The sequence below is a fragment of the Girardinichthys multiradiatus genome, chromosome 6, assembly GCF_021462225.1.
Source record: "Girardinichthys multiradiatus isolate DD_20200921_A chromosome 6, DD_fGirMul_XY1, whole genome shotgun sequence".
Lineage (NCBI taxonomy): Eukaryota > Metazoa > Chordata > Actinopteri > Cyprinodontiformes > Goodeidae > Girardinichthys > Girardinichthys multiradiatus.
In genome coordinates this window covers 38,657,821-38,672,020 of record NC_061799.1, presented here as the reverse complement: position 1 = coordinate 38,672,020, position 14,200 = coordinate 38,657,821, and the positions used below count along the sequence as shown (strand labels likewise).

The following is a 14,200-nucleotide window of genomic DNA, read 5'->3' as shown; positions in this document are numbered from 1 at the left end:
AACAGTACACTTATAACAATACATTGTTCCTAAAGGCTGGGGTCAAGACTCCAATGTGGGTCATGAAACATCAAAAAGTAGAGGATCTTGAAATAATCGCTGAAAATCAAGTTGAATTCAAAAAGGATTATTAAAGGCATGTTGTTACCACAAGTGCTAAAATGAAGCTGGAACACTGCAAGGGGAAATAACCCATACAATACAAGTATGAATTTGACACAATGGGGGAAAGACATTCTTTGTTTGTTTATAACAATTAGTGAGCTCCAGTTAGCTTAGTGTAGCATTAATGCTAGCTGCTAGTCTGGGTCAAATTGTGTTTGCCAATTTCAGAAATTCCCATAAAGGGCAGAAAAGTTGGAGGCCACATTATGTTCATAAGCCTTTAAACTATTTAGGGCATATAAACCTATAACATCCATGATAGATTTATACTATATTCATGGATGTTATGATAGTTGCAAGCTTTTGTTTATAGCTTGGGGTGAGATCTGGTTTGCAGATGTGGTATGGGTTGGGGTGTATTTCTTTATTTATTCAATTAGGACCATGTGTCTTTAGTTTAAAACATGAAATGATTTCATTATAAAAAGAGTGAGGCAACCATAAGTCTGAGGCAAGACACCACAGTCCACTTGATTAGGTCTGCAAATCTTACCCAGCAATCCAGCATATACAGCTTACTTTTATAAGCAGTTTGGTTTAGCAAAAATACAGTTTGTATAGTTATGTGTCAGGCTATTTGTTGATAAGAAGCCACAGATCCTTTAAAATTTAACTGGAAGTCTGGAGAATTAAAACTGTTCCTTAATAAAGTAATAATAAAAACAACGGGAACAGCAATATTAACAATAATGATAACTACACTATTAACGGTAACGACAGTGACGTAAACAAAAACAATGACAGTAATAATAATAACATGGATGGCAATGACAAAAACAATGGCAAAGATGACAACAACATTCATAACATTAACAACTGTAACAATGGTGCCAACAATGAGAAGGGGGACAAAAATAACATTTACAATGATAACATTGATAACAACACCACAATTTTACAATGGGAATGACGACAAAGTCAACAATAACAACATCAATGAGGATGTTCACAAAAAAATTTTAACAACAATGACAAAAGCAAGAACATGAACAACAACAAAAACGTCAACAACATGACAACAATGATGACAACGATAACAGTTTACAATGACAACAACAACGAGGTTAACAACAACATAGAAGGTTAACAATGACAATGATGACTATAACTGGAACGTTAGCAGTAACAAGGTTGATGACTTTAATTGCAACAACGTTAACAAAAACATTAACAGCAACAAGACGACAACAGCTATGTTTACAATGATGACAATGACAGTAACAGAAATATTAACAACCATAACAACTGTGTTAAAAATGACAGAAATGTTAATAATGATAATCATGACACTGACAATGATGTTAACAACAAATACATTAACAAAAATGAATTATAGTGAATGACAATGACGATTACAGTGACAAAAACGTTAACCAAAACAACAGCAGTGATACCACCTTAAACGACAGCAACAATGAGGGTAACAAGGACGCTAACAACAACAACTACATGATGACGGCAATAACAGCCATGTTTGCAGTGACAACAATGATGACAATGATGTGACACAGACAAAGCATTAACGTACGGACAACAATGTCAAAGATAACAATGTAACAACGTCTTTCACGACAACCACAACAACAACTGTGGTTAAAAAACACCAACATTCTAATATTGATGACACTAACACTGTCAAGACCAGTGATAACAAACATGCTAATGACAATATTAACAATTTTAACCATAAACTAATAATTCTACCTTATAGAAGAGATTTAAAGCAAGTAAGAGATTTAAAGCGAAGCAGAAGATGTTAAGCAAGTAACCAGCCAATGAAGCTCTAAGATTTCTGAAGGAGCTTTTACCTTTAACTTGGATCAGCATCAGGTTCTTGTATGGCACTGCGCTGTTGTTGGAGGTCTGTTCCGACATGTTGACGTTTCGTAGACTTACACTGCTGAAGTTTTCTTTACTGGCCAGACCTGCCAGAGCCGCCTCAGAGTACTCTGAGCTTTTATTTACTAGAAGGAGGAAAATAAAATGCTTTATGAAAATTAAGACCTTCAAAAGGGTTATTTAATGTTACAAGCTCCCAACTGTACACAAGGCAGTGAAAATGGGTCACAAGATGTTCTTAATACTAATTTCTGGTGTTTTAGAAAAGGCAGAGAAACCTGTAACTTTGTAAATTTGCAAGCTTTAAAAATGTTTTGGATTTTTGACCTCAAACATCAGACAGTATAGGAGTACAGAGTCATTTCTAACACTTTCTTTTTCCTAAAGTCACAGATACACCATGAGACGCTGCAGTCCCTAGACTCACTCTTCTCAGCCTTCACCCTCTTGCTCTCCAACTGTGCCACATTCAGTCTCTCCTCTGTGTATTCATGTCGAATGTCCTCCCTAGCTGCCAGCATTTTAAGAGGATTTTTAGATGCCTGAACATTCCTGGACGGTCGAACAGATCGCTTATGCTGCACCATGGCTGAGGCCAGCCTGTGTAGGAGGAAAATAGGCACATAAGTATGATGTGAAACACAAAATGAGAATTAAGATTCTGTTCGTTATTTTTCTAGAGGTATTGTAAGACAGCCCTCTATACTGGAATCCTAAGAAAACGTTCGGATGTTCGTACGTTGGACCGTGAGAACCAAAGATGCTGTCAAAGTCTTCGCTGATCTCGATCCTGGTGGGCATGCGAGGAAGTTCTGCAACACGTCTGTAGAACTTGGAGAAAATCTCATCGTCCAGCTTCATCACCTCCTTCACTGCCTTCTCTGTCACTGTTAGAGTGGTTTCCTGAAAACCTGCCACTGAATAGATAAAATTACCAAAGACAGACAATATTAGGTCTTTATGTAATTTAAAATAAACACGCTCGTAAGAGACAGAACACAAGTCCATGAATGGCTAGTGAAAAAAAAACTGAGGAAATGTATTATCATAAATACTATGTGTTGAACTTGAGGTCAGTTGCCTACCTTTGCTATTAATTCGTCCCAAAAAGCTCTCCAGCTTGTCAAGCTTCTTATCTGACTCCATGTCTGGTCTTGCCTCAATTTCTGTAAATAAAGCAATTAGTTTCTAAAACTCCAATAACTCCAATATAAATAGTTTGGTATCCTTTTAGCCTTTTAACAACTAAAACCCTGTAAAGTTAAAGTTCTTCTTTCTTAGCAAAATATTTGTTGACCAAGGTAGAGTTAATTAAATTTACATCTTTCAGGTGTTTGTTCTCCACTTAATGCTCTAACAGCTACATGCACTTTAGAATTATACTTCTTATTATGTCAAAAGTTAGGCAAATTGGCTAAAGATCTACAGATGTAGTGGACTTTGCATACACACAGATAAATTCCAGCAAGTAGCTCACGTACAACAAAATCAGCAACGCCTAATTATCATCTGAAGAAAGGAAAATCGATGGTAAGTGAAATACGAAATGAAAGGTTTCGGTTCCAGCCTAAAATTTGCAAGGTATAACAAATAAATATGTGAGACAGGAGATGTCTTAGTATTGTGTGACTCTTTGTTAGATGTCACATATGGTTTAGACCTAACACTCTTCACTGACTAACAGCCTTTAAGATCCAGTCTGCAGGGGGTAGTGACATCTAGTGGCCTAAATTACAGACTACAACCAAATAAAATTTCACTGTTGCACTGTGTTGGGGTCATCCATTTTGGTCGGACAGACCAACTAAGCTGTGTAGGTCAATCATGCAGCTCAACAGACGTTGCAGCTCTGACGTCACCCAGGATTATAAAATCCACGGAAAATAAACGTCCGTTGACATTTCCAGTGTGTCTCACAGGACGACACATCGGAGGCGCGTATCTGGAGAGACAAAAGCTCATAGGCAAATTTTTCCCCCACACAGCCATTCCCAGAAGAGCTTGAAAGCTGGAAATCTGTCTGATACAAGAAGGTCAGAAGAATCATATACCGATCGAGGACCTGGTGCAGGTGGAAACCCGCAGAGGTTTTATTTCCAAGGAGAGGAGTTTCCCCTTGTAATTCAGTTGGCCAGACGGTTCTTCATATTTTTCCCTTTTGGACGGAAGAGAAGTTTACTGCTTTTCTTTTGAGTTGATCAAGGACGTGTGAATCCTGGCTGATTTGGGATCAGCCAGGAGCTAGAAGTTGTACTTTTAAAGTCTTTCCATTCAAAGCAGCTGTGGTCTGGGCCTCGCCTGACCACTCCTTTGTTGCAGTTTTATTACTGGAGTTTTTCCACTGTGTTCCCGCCTCAGAGTTTTATGAGCCTTTGTTCAAGATTTGGGGCAATCAGCTGCTAGTGGCTAAAGGAGCGCAGCCCATCGTATACCAGCTGATTGTCACAATCAAGACATCAGCACACCAGGAGGGCTTCTCTTTCCAAGTTAACCCAAATTGCACATTTTGTCCATAAAACTGCTGGTTTGATCTTCATAGACACTCAATGCACATATATTTTCTTTTATTATCATTGTTAGTATTTTAACAACCAACAGTTGCATGGTGCACGGTGGCGCAGTTGGTAGCACTGTTGCCTTACAGCAAGAAGGTCCTGGGTTCATCTCCTGTTTGCATGTTCTCCCTGTGCATGTGTAGGTTCTCACTGGGTGCTCCGGCTTCCTCCCACAGTCCAAAATCATGACTGTTAGGTTAATTGTTCTTGCTAAATTGCCCTTAGGTGTCTGTGTGTTGCCCTGTGATGGACTGGTGACCTGTCCAGGGGGTACTGTGCCTCCCACTCATAGACTGCTGGAGATAGGCACCAGCTCCCCCATGACCCACTATGGAAAGAAGCGGTATTGAAAATTGACTGACACCCAAAGTATGAAAACTGCTGTTTCTGTTGCCTAATTTCCTACTTAGTTGTTAGTTAAGTTTTCCTGTTAAAATACTAGTTTATTGTATTCATAAAGTCATAATTGAAAAACCTCTGACAGGCAGGGTATGACATTTTATTGCAAAGCATATTGCATTTTTAACAAAAACATTAGAACGGGTATATTAGTAGCATTCTTAAACCTTTGGAGCTTAACCTAATAATTAAATGTTGCCTCCTCCGACACATTTGAGGAGCAACTCTTTAGCTTTGAATTGCAAATAAATGTTCAGGTATTTTAGGAAAACAATAATTTACTATTTTAGTAACTTCTATTTATCTGGTTTTATACTTTGGCATGTCGTTTTGCTCTTATATATCCTAGTTTGTGCTGGCTTTCATTTCTATAATATTTTTCTACAATGGTTTTGATGTTTGTTCAACTCTTATTTTAAGGTTTTAACTTTATTTTAGTTTATTCAAATAATCATTAAAAAGGAAGTAGTCTAGTAGTCTTGTTTGTTATTGTTTTGTGAAACTATGTTAACCATGCCTTTATCCTGCTACTTCTTGCCTTTGTATTAGACTTGACATTCTAAAGAGAAAGAAATAAGGTGTCATGTTTAGATTTTCCCAACATAGGATGAAGTCCTTTGGATGGAATGGTGGGAAGGAGTTGGGACTTGAAAGTTTGTCTCACCCTCTTGTGGCTTGTTGACAGCCGCCGTGTTGCTCTTGAGTTTGGTGGAAACTGGTGACAGAATGGGACTGATAACTGAGGAGGAGGCTGCCAGGCCTGTAGACACAGAGAGAGAAAATCACATGATATTAGACTGCATAAAGATAAAGTCAGGTCTGTCATTACAACTTTTTAAAATTAGTAAAATTATCTCAAATGTAGAAAAATACACAACAGATTCTTATATCAACATTTTTAAACCACAACAAAGACAAAGTAGATCATATTATTCAATAGCATCTAGAACCACCTTTAGTAGTTTCTGCATCTCTTTATCAGTCTCTAATACTTCTGTGGAGGACGTCTGGGCCCACTCTTCCTCATATTTCCCTTCATAGCTCACATGACCCAGTTTGGACCAAGCTTCAGCTGTTGCCTCACATTTAAGACTAGAGTACTTTGGTATATAATGGATCCCATCGTCACTACAAGGTGCCTAGGTCCTGTGGAAACAAGCTCAAGTCATCACCCCTCCACCTCAATGCTTGACACTTGGTACATGTCAATATGCTGTGCTCGGTTCTTCCAAACGTAGTGCTTCATGTTATGGCCAAACATCTCTACTTTGGTCTCATCTGTCTAAAGGACATTATTCTACAAGTGCCTTCAGAAGATGCAGGGCATTCAAAACAGCACTGATGGGATCCTGCTGAAGGTGAGCAAACATGACCACATCACCCCCATCCTTAAATCATACCACTGGCTTCCTGTCTCACTCAAGATTGAGTATAAGTTCTCCCTCCTTACCCACCAGTGCATCCATGGTGTTGCCTCTTTCCATCTTAAGGATCTCCTCACTCCATTTACCTCCACACACTTTCTCCGATCTTTCTCAGGGTATCTAATTTGCCGGGATGTCTACACCTTTCTTCTCTCCATTTCTTCAGATTGTTTGGAAATGTCCTAAAAACCCTTCCCAAATTCACAATGCTTCCCCAACTGAAGGCAACCATTGCTTATCTATATTTATTGCTGATGTTTTACCTTGGAATCTGTTGTTTTCTTTTGTAAAAAAAAACAGAACCTGGACAGATCATTTTTAATTTGTTTGGATTTTCTTTTTACCATGACCGTATTCCATATAGACAGCATCTTTGTTTCAAATACATTTAAGACATTCTGATTCAATCACCGAAAATTCAAATCTGAAAATAAAAATAGCTGTAAAGTCCTGTTGCCTGCTGATATGTTTCGTGCATAAGTATCCCCTATAGAATCAGGAAAAAACCAAAATCTTAACAAATACAAATTGTGTGTAATTATGTGTTTTTTTGACCAGATCTGCTGTTTATTCCAGCAGTCAAAGTCTTTTCTTGTGTCTTTCCCAAAGCAGCAGGCTTTTGCACTGACCTTTCTTGACCATCCGCGCAGCAACTGTGTACTGTGTGGAGTCATTGGCTGCTCCTTTGCCTTTTGACTTCCAGGCATCCTCACGCGTTGAAATCATCTGTTTCCTTTCTTCGATAGTCATATGGGCTTCAGTTTCTTCTCCAGCCTTCTGCACAAAAATAAGGAGAAGAAAGCTTATTGGGTTGACAAGTCAAAGCTTGTACAGAGCACAATAAACTCAGGTTGCAGGCCCCCCATATCGTTTCAGCTCATTTCCAGTCATGCTGGAACTTTTTTCCTATCATCAGCGCAAAAATCAAATCCATAGAGTAGAAAAAATCCTCCATTTAATGCTGGTTGCACAATATACCCTTGAAACCTTACATTATGTCCCACATAACTTCATGTCAGAGCTTTTATATATGACGTGACAACATCAGCTGAAGCAGAAACACAAAGATTAGATGCATCCAAGCATGCTAGGTGCACGGCTATCCAGTCTTCTCCATTGTTTTAGAAACAACAGCTCTACACCAACTTATACTCATGCTGTCGTGACCATCAATCCGCCTCAACACTGCAAGGAGAAACTTTGGCATGGCAAGCAAAAAAGGCCAGTACCCCAGTTCATGCTGTCCATTAGAGCAGCTCAAATGCAAATCCTTACCTGACCATGATGGTCAATATACTGGCACTTTTGGCCAAGGGAAATAGTAGGTGAAAAGGTGGAGGAGAACACAGGCTCCTGAGGACGGAGAGATGGATTGAACAGTGAAGAAAAGGAGGAAATGCAAAAACATAGAAAAATATAACAAGAATGGAAGCAGACAAAGGTTGGATGTAATGGAGGGAAAGAGGATTTCAGAAACTGGGAGCATGATGCGAAAAGCTTAAGTCAGGGGTTAGTTTACTTAGTGCCAACGGACACATTTATTTTACAACAAATTTGTCACCTGTATAGATTATAGTAACAAAACAAATGATTAGTATGTATAAAACATCAAATCTGCTGACAAAAAAAATCTTCTTTAAGATTTTTTTTTTATAATAATGTCCTTCTTCAAAGGGAAGATTTAATGCTGGAAACATCAATGGTCAGAAAAATATGCAATTGTTATTATTCGCACTTGACAAGTCTATGAAAGGTGACAGTTTATTAGTTATAGCAGTCGCTTAGTGGAAATCTGTTGTAGTTGCTAAAATCCCTTCACATATTTTTGTTTTGTATGAACAGAAATTTGAATCCTTAACCACTGAGCTAACCTCACTGATTAACTATCTGAGTTTTTGTGTTTTTGTTAAAACAATATTTGGGGAATATAATTTATTTTTTAACATTTTAACATTGCCACAATAATTCCGACACCTGATATTTACTACAAACACCATTAAATATCAATACCAGATACACTATCTAACTTTTACATGACAACAGATTTTTGCACTTAAGCGGTGTGCATATATTAACGCCCCCAGCATGATGGTGCCAACACAATGCATGGCAGTGTTAGAATAGAAATGTCCATTATTGTCTCTCAATGGGGAAATTAAGGTGTACCAGCAACAACGTGACAGGAAACTAAAGCATGCAGATTCACAAAGCTAACAATATGAAAACAGAAAATAAGAGACTGTAAGGTTGTAGTGTTCTTATGTTTGAAAGCCTCACTCTGTCTCTTCCAAAACTACCTCTTGTCTTATTGTGACTAAAGAAACAACTGTCATTTCATCTGACACTGAACATTTTCTCCAGAAGATATTTCATGAATCCATGTTTGTGGCTGCTAATTTCACTCAAGCTTTTAGGAGTAAGATTTTGGAGAAGGGGTTTCTATCTTGGCAAAAACACGCATAATGTTAGAGACTGAAGGAAAGACCGAACAGATTTAGGAGAAACAAAAAGTAACAACACAATCACTGTGATTGGACAGCACAGATAGCGCTCAAAGCTAATTGGTTTAGAACCTGTGAGCTGTTGGCAGTGAGCCTTACCCAAAGCTGTTCAGAGCCAGACACAGTAGACTGGTCCTGAGCGACCACCCCTTCCTCCTGAGGGGTGAAAACACAGAGAAGGAACTCAGTCGATGGGAGGGGGGGCTGTTGTTGCTAAAGAGTAAGACAGCGAGGGGGATTACCATCCAAGCCTTTGACAGGCCGTTTCTTCCAACAGAATACTAATCTGAAGCGGGTGAGCAGCCAGAAAGAAGCTCTTTACAGTCTTATTATGACAGGTTTAAATGAAGCTTCAAATTCCAGAAATATATATATTAAATGATATTGTTGAAATATTACATGAAAACTTTTAAATGTTTACTTCAAGCAGTTTGAGTTTAGTTTGTCCAAATTAAAACCATCATAAACTCACATTCAAAGATTTTCTTTTTGTGTAAAGAGTTTTTTTACTGGTCTGGAGAAATTTGCTCAAACAACAAATACACTAAACAAAATCATTAAAAAGCAAGAAATGCTATAAAATTACTCAACCCCCCCCCCCCCCCCCCCCCCCCCCCCACCCAAAAAACTATTTCTTTAAGATTTCCTAGCAGACCTGCTCTAAGTATTCAGAAACACAACAACATCCATCCATCCATTTTCTATACCTACTTCTTCCATACCGGTTCACAGGGGAGCTGGTGCCAGCAGTCTACGTGCGAAAGGCGGGGTAGACCCTGGACAGGTCGCCAGTCCATCGCAGGGCAACACAGAGACTTACAGGACAAACAACTGTACACACACTCATTTATACCTACGGGCAATTTAGAGAGACCAATTAACCTAACTGTCTGTTTTTGGACTGTGGGAGGAAGTCAGAGTACCCAGAGAGAACCCATGCATGCACGGGGAGAACATGCAAATTCCATGCAGAAAGACCCCCGGTTGGGAGTCAAACCCAGGACCTTCTCGCTGCAAGGAAACAGTCCAACCACTGTGCCACCATGCAGCTGTAAACTCACACATTCAGGCTTAAAGCGTAGATATTATGTGTTCTTGGCATGTTGCACCTCAACCATACACATTTTAGAGGTATTAACAAGATTAGCTCTGGCAGGATGTGTTTACTCTACACTTTTAAGTGTAGTCCACACATTTTTAATAGGATTTAATGGGGACTTTAGGAAGGCCATTTTAGAAGCTCAATGTCAACTTGCTTTATCCAACCCCAAACCTGTTTTGTTGACTGTTTGTGACCTTTGTCCTGGTTAAACACTGATTTGGTATCAAGATTTAGACACTTATCTCTTGGTTTGGGGTGAAGAATTTGGAGAAAGTCCACATTTGTGTGTATTGCATCCACTTTGTGCAATGCCCCAGCCACTGAGACCGAAACAACAGCAACAGCATGATGCCACCACCACCATATTTGTCAGTTGTTGCAAACTCCTCCTCTTCTAGTCACAGAGGCCAAATAGTTCAATCTTTTTGTTATTTGAACAGAGAACCTTTCTTCTGAAGTCATCTGGATTGTCCATGTTGGCTGAGGCTGAACTTTGAGGGGTTGTTTTGGAGCAGGCGTTTCTTTCTTGGTCAGCACCCTCTCAGGCAACGGTGATGTAAAACTGGCTTCACTGTAATAGTTGTAATGGTGTTTCAGCAGTTTCCAATTCATGGCAAGCTAGAGCGTTGGGAGCTCCTGAGTTGTTCCTGAATATTCTAACCAACTTCCTTTTAGCTACAGGTGACAGTTTGGGTTTTCTTCCAGTCCTTGGCAAGGTAGGAACACATTGGAATAACTTTACCTCAGTTGTTAGAACAATTTATCTTAGAACCTGCAGTGGTTTAGAAATGTCTCCAATATACTTTCTTACCTTGTGTGAATTTACAATTCACCTTCTTAGATTTGAACTGAATCCCTTGCACCTTGTGCAATCCAATCAGTGCTGTCAAACAAATTCTTTCACATCGGCAAAGGAAAGTAGCTGCAGTAAATAATGATAACCAACTTAAAAGTTAAAAGGTCTTGGCCTTGTCAAGTCAAAAGACAGTCTAAAACCTACAGCACTACTTCTTAAAAGATGTATGCATGTATCTGGATATATATGAACCTGCATTCATAATTCCGACACTACAAATCTGGAAAAAATTGATAGTTTGAAACTTAAAATTCTAACTTTTACATCCAGTTCTTCCTTTCAAAATTCACTGAAGTTGTTTGGTATATTTTCATTTTCCCATAAAAGAAAAGTTTTTCACTTACATCACTAAACGATCAAACTATGCCATTTATGCCTAAATTCTGATCGTGTTTGCATTTAGCTCTGATGTGCTAACCTACAGCAAGTCATGAGCACAAATCCATCAATATGTCCAACAAACTAAAGTTACTTTCTATTATAGACATGATGAAAACATCCATTACAGTGGGTATGGACTAACCTTCTTCTGGCTGGTCTGCTCCATCTCCCATTGCTGAGGCTGCTGATCGGCTGATGCCACTTTTACCACTTCCTGTTTCTTGTTGATCCTGTTCCTCCAGTCTTCCTCACCACTCTTCTTCAGCAGTGCCACTCTAACAATGACCACAGGTTCAAAACAAAAGAAGGCTTATAAATTACTGTACCTACTACATTAAAAACTATAAGTTGAAGAACTGTAATGTGAGCTAAAGATCAGTATATCATCCATTTTATACCCAGTGTTTCAGGATTTTAGTATTTTTCTTTTTAGCGTTGTCTTAACATAAGGTATGGGGTTTTTTACTTTTTTCATGAAGTTAAAAAACTGTTAGAGAACTTGGCTTCTCAAATAATAAACGTATAAATGTATAAGTGCATGAGCAGAGCTAATAATGGCTGAAGGGTAAAATAAAGTGTGTCAATGTTGCTGCTGTTTGAGCATAAAAAGGCCAGAAATGAGGTCATTCTGAGGAATCTGTAACATCTCAGAGGTGATTGTCCATCTGCACAGCTCTCTGCTGGCTGCCAGGATAAAAAAAAAACATGCTATAAAAAGTCTTCAAAGATTTTAAAAAATTGAAACCCTTACTGTGCAAAAAAACATGTAATTACTTCTGTTTGATTTAGTTAAACACTGAGACATTTACAATAATCGTTTTTTTATTTGCCAAAAGCTGGGTCAGAGTTCTGTCTTCAGTGGATTCTCACTTTTCAGGTATTTAAAGGGTCAATTCTGGACTGTATCCAGGATTTATGAATGAATTCAAAGCTCTTTGATGTTTTAAATATCTAGGCCAATTCATGCCTTTGACCATTTTTATCCAGACTTAGTGTATCTCTCAGTCACTTGCTATATCATGAAATACATATTCATACAGAAAATGCACAATCCACCTTTTTATAAAATATATATATATATTTTATATACATATATTATATTATATTGCCAAGCTTTCATTTAGCTCCACTGCTCAGAAATGTTGTCCTCATTCATGCTATATGATATTTGAATGTTTGAATGAGGAATAATCTACTACTTTCAATATGATCATGAATTAATAAATTCATGATCATATTGTACCCTGCCTCTCGCCCATAGACTGCTGGAGATAGGCACCAGCTTCCCCGCGACCCACTATGGAATAAGCGGTAGAAAATGACTGACTGACTGAATTAATAAAACCAATTAAACATTTAGCCTGTTTGCCTTATTCCCTTGTAATTTAGTATACTATGAAGACTTTATTTCAGTGTACATGGGTGTCTTCTGCCCCTCCATAATCAGTTTTCAGCCTTGCAAGCCAATAAGATGATGCACCCATTAGCTTATTCTGGCTGCAATTTGGAGGTGTGTGTGCAGCTCATCAGCTGCAGACTATTCTTCAGCTGGGACCCACAAATCTTGTATATTTCAGTTAAATATTTTTTCACCATTGTCTAAAGAGATCGTTCAATTAGTTAGAGGTCCAAAATTACACAAATAAATTCTTACGTCAAACCTTTTACACAGGAAAATCTGCTGCAAATAAAAAGATTTAAAAAAAAAATATTGTGTGGTTACGTAGTATTTTGTGGTGTGCCTTTTGATATCTCATCTCTGCTTTGAAACAAGATGCGTTTTCCTCATGTAAGTCATTTATGTCTTCTTTGCACCCAGTTGTATTTAGCTGAATTTAATTGAAATATTTCTGTATACTGACTAAAAACCATAAATTATATATGATATACATATTTTTGTCTCATTTAATCCATTATGCAACATGTTAAACAAAAACAAACAAAAGCATCTTGTTTGATTGTTGCTGATATTTTTCACTTCTCTACCTGGTTGCACTTGTTATCCTCTGCTTCTTGTGTCAACAATCGAAAGATTAATATAGTATGTAAATATATACATATAAAGTTAGGCTGCAGTGTCTCCTGGCGTTTTTTTGCAGGTGAATTTTTGCAGGTTAATTTTTTCAGGCGAATTCTTGCAGGTGAATTTTTGCTGGCAAATTTTAAGTACAAAAACAAATTCACACATAATTGCACAGGATAAAAATTCAGTGTTATAAATTCAATGTCTAAAAAATGTCTGATTCTGATGAGACTATTTTACTTCCATACTCCTACCTCTCCTTGATGGACATCTTTTTGGTGGACATGCCGTCAGACAGTTGGTCTCCAGGCTCCGTGGGGGACAGCAGGTCTCCAGAATGGACACTATTCCTGCTGAAGTCCTCAAGATGGTCTGCACTTGCGGACTGAGATTTGAGAGCCTGAGGGAAGGAGTGAGGTTTAGGGGGCGTCTGAGGAGGCACCTGTGGTCCGGCCTGACGAGACTGGGGAGCTACCTGAGGGTAGGGCTTAGGCATAGACTGGATCAGTCCCGGAGGTTTGGGTTGGGTTTGCAGAGAATGAGTGAAAGGTTTGGGATATGTTGGTGGGGGCTGGGAGTACGACTGTGGCTGGATATATAAGGCGGGTTTGGGAAGGGTCTGAGGGGGCTGTACGACGTTTTGCTGCTGATGATGGCCACTTGAAATATAAGACACAGTCCGGGATGATACCTTAGCTATCAGTGGCTTCAGCGGACCTGGATGATCCGGCACGTCTGATGGAAAAGTACAACACAATCATGTCTTTGCTGTTTCTAAAATCATATTTTTTCTGGTTAAACCTAATAACATTTTAACCTGATTATTTTATACAAATGCAAAAATGCTCTATTTGTACCTGACAAGTAAAACAAAGTTGATAAACAAAGAGGAAAAAGACTCACGTCTCTAGATGGATTAATCAAATCCATGTGGACCAGAAACATCTTATTTTAA

At 38.5% G+C, this 14,200-nt stretch overlaps 1 protein-coding gene across 10 annotated transcripts in view; it reads right to left on the bottom strand.

Annotated features, from left to right (window-relative positions):
• The window catches only part of svilb (supervillin b), a 64,339-nt gene that overhangs the window by 12,339 nt on the left and 37,800 nt on the right, over nt 1-14,200 (bottom strand). For 8 of the 10 annotated variants that reach the window (XM_047367148.1, XM_047367141.1, XM_047367139.1 and 5 more), the window contains 10 exons: nt 13,500-13,980; nt 11,365-11,497; nt 8,983-9,039; nt 7,658-7,735; nt 7,012-7,159; nt 5,623-5,718; nt 3,090-3,170; nt 2,744-2,921; nt 2,432-2,604; nt 1,974-2,129 (listed from right to left, as the gene is read on the bottom strand). In XM_047367148.1, the coding sequence (XP_047223104.1) occupies nt 1,974-2,129; nt 2,432-2,604; nt 2,744-2,921; nt 3,090-3,170; nt 5,623-5,718; nt 7,012-7,159; nt 7,658-7,735; nt 8,983-9,039; nt 11,365-11,497; nt 13,500-13,980 (1,581 nt within the window). The remainder of the gene's footprint in view (nt 1-1,973; nt 2,130-2,431; nt 2,605-2,743; nt 2,922-3,089; nt 3,171-5,622; nt 5,719-7,011; nt 7,160-7,657; nt 7,736-8,982; nt 9,040-11,364; nt 11,498-13,499; nt 13,981-14,200) is intronic. The other 2 variants (XM_047367142.1, XM_047367145.1) reach the window with 2 other exon arrangements.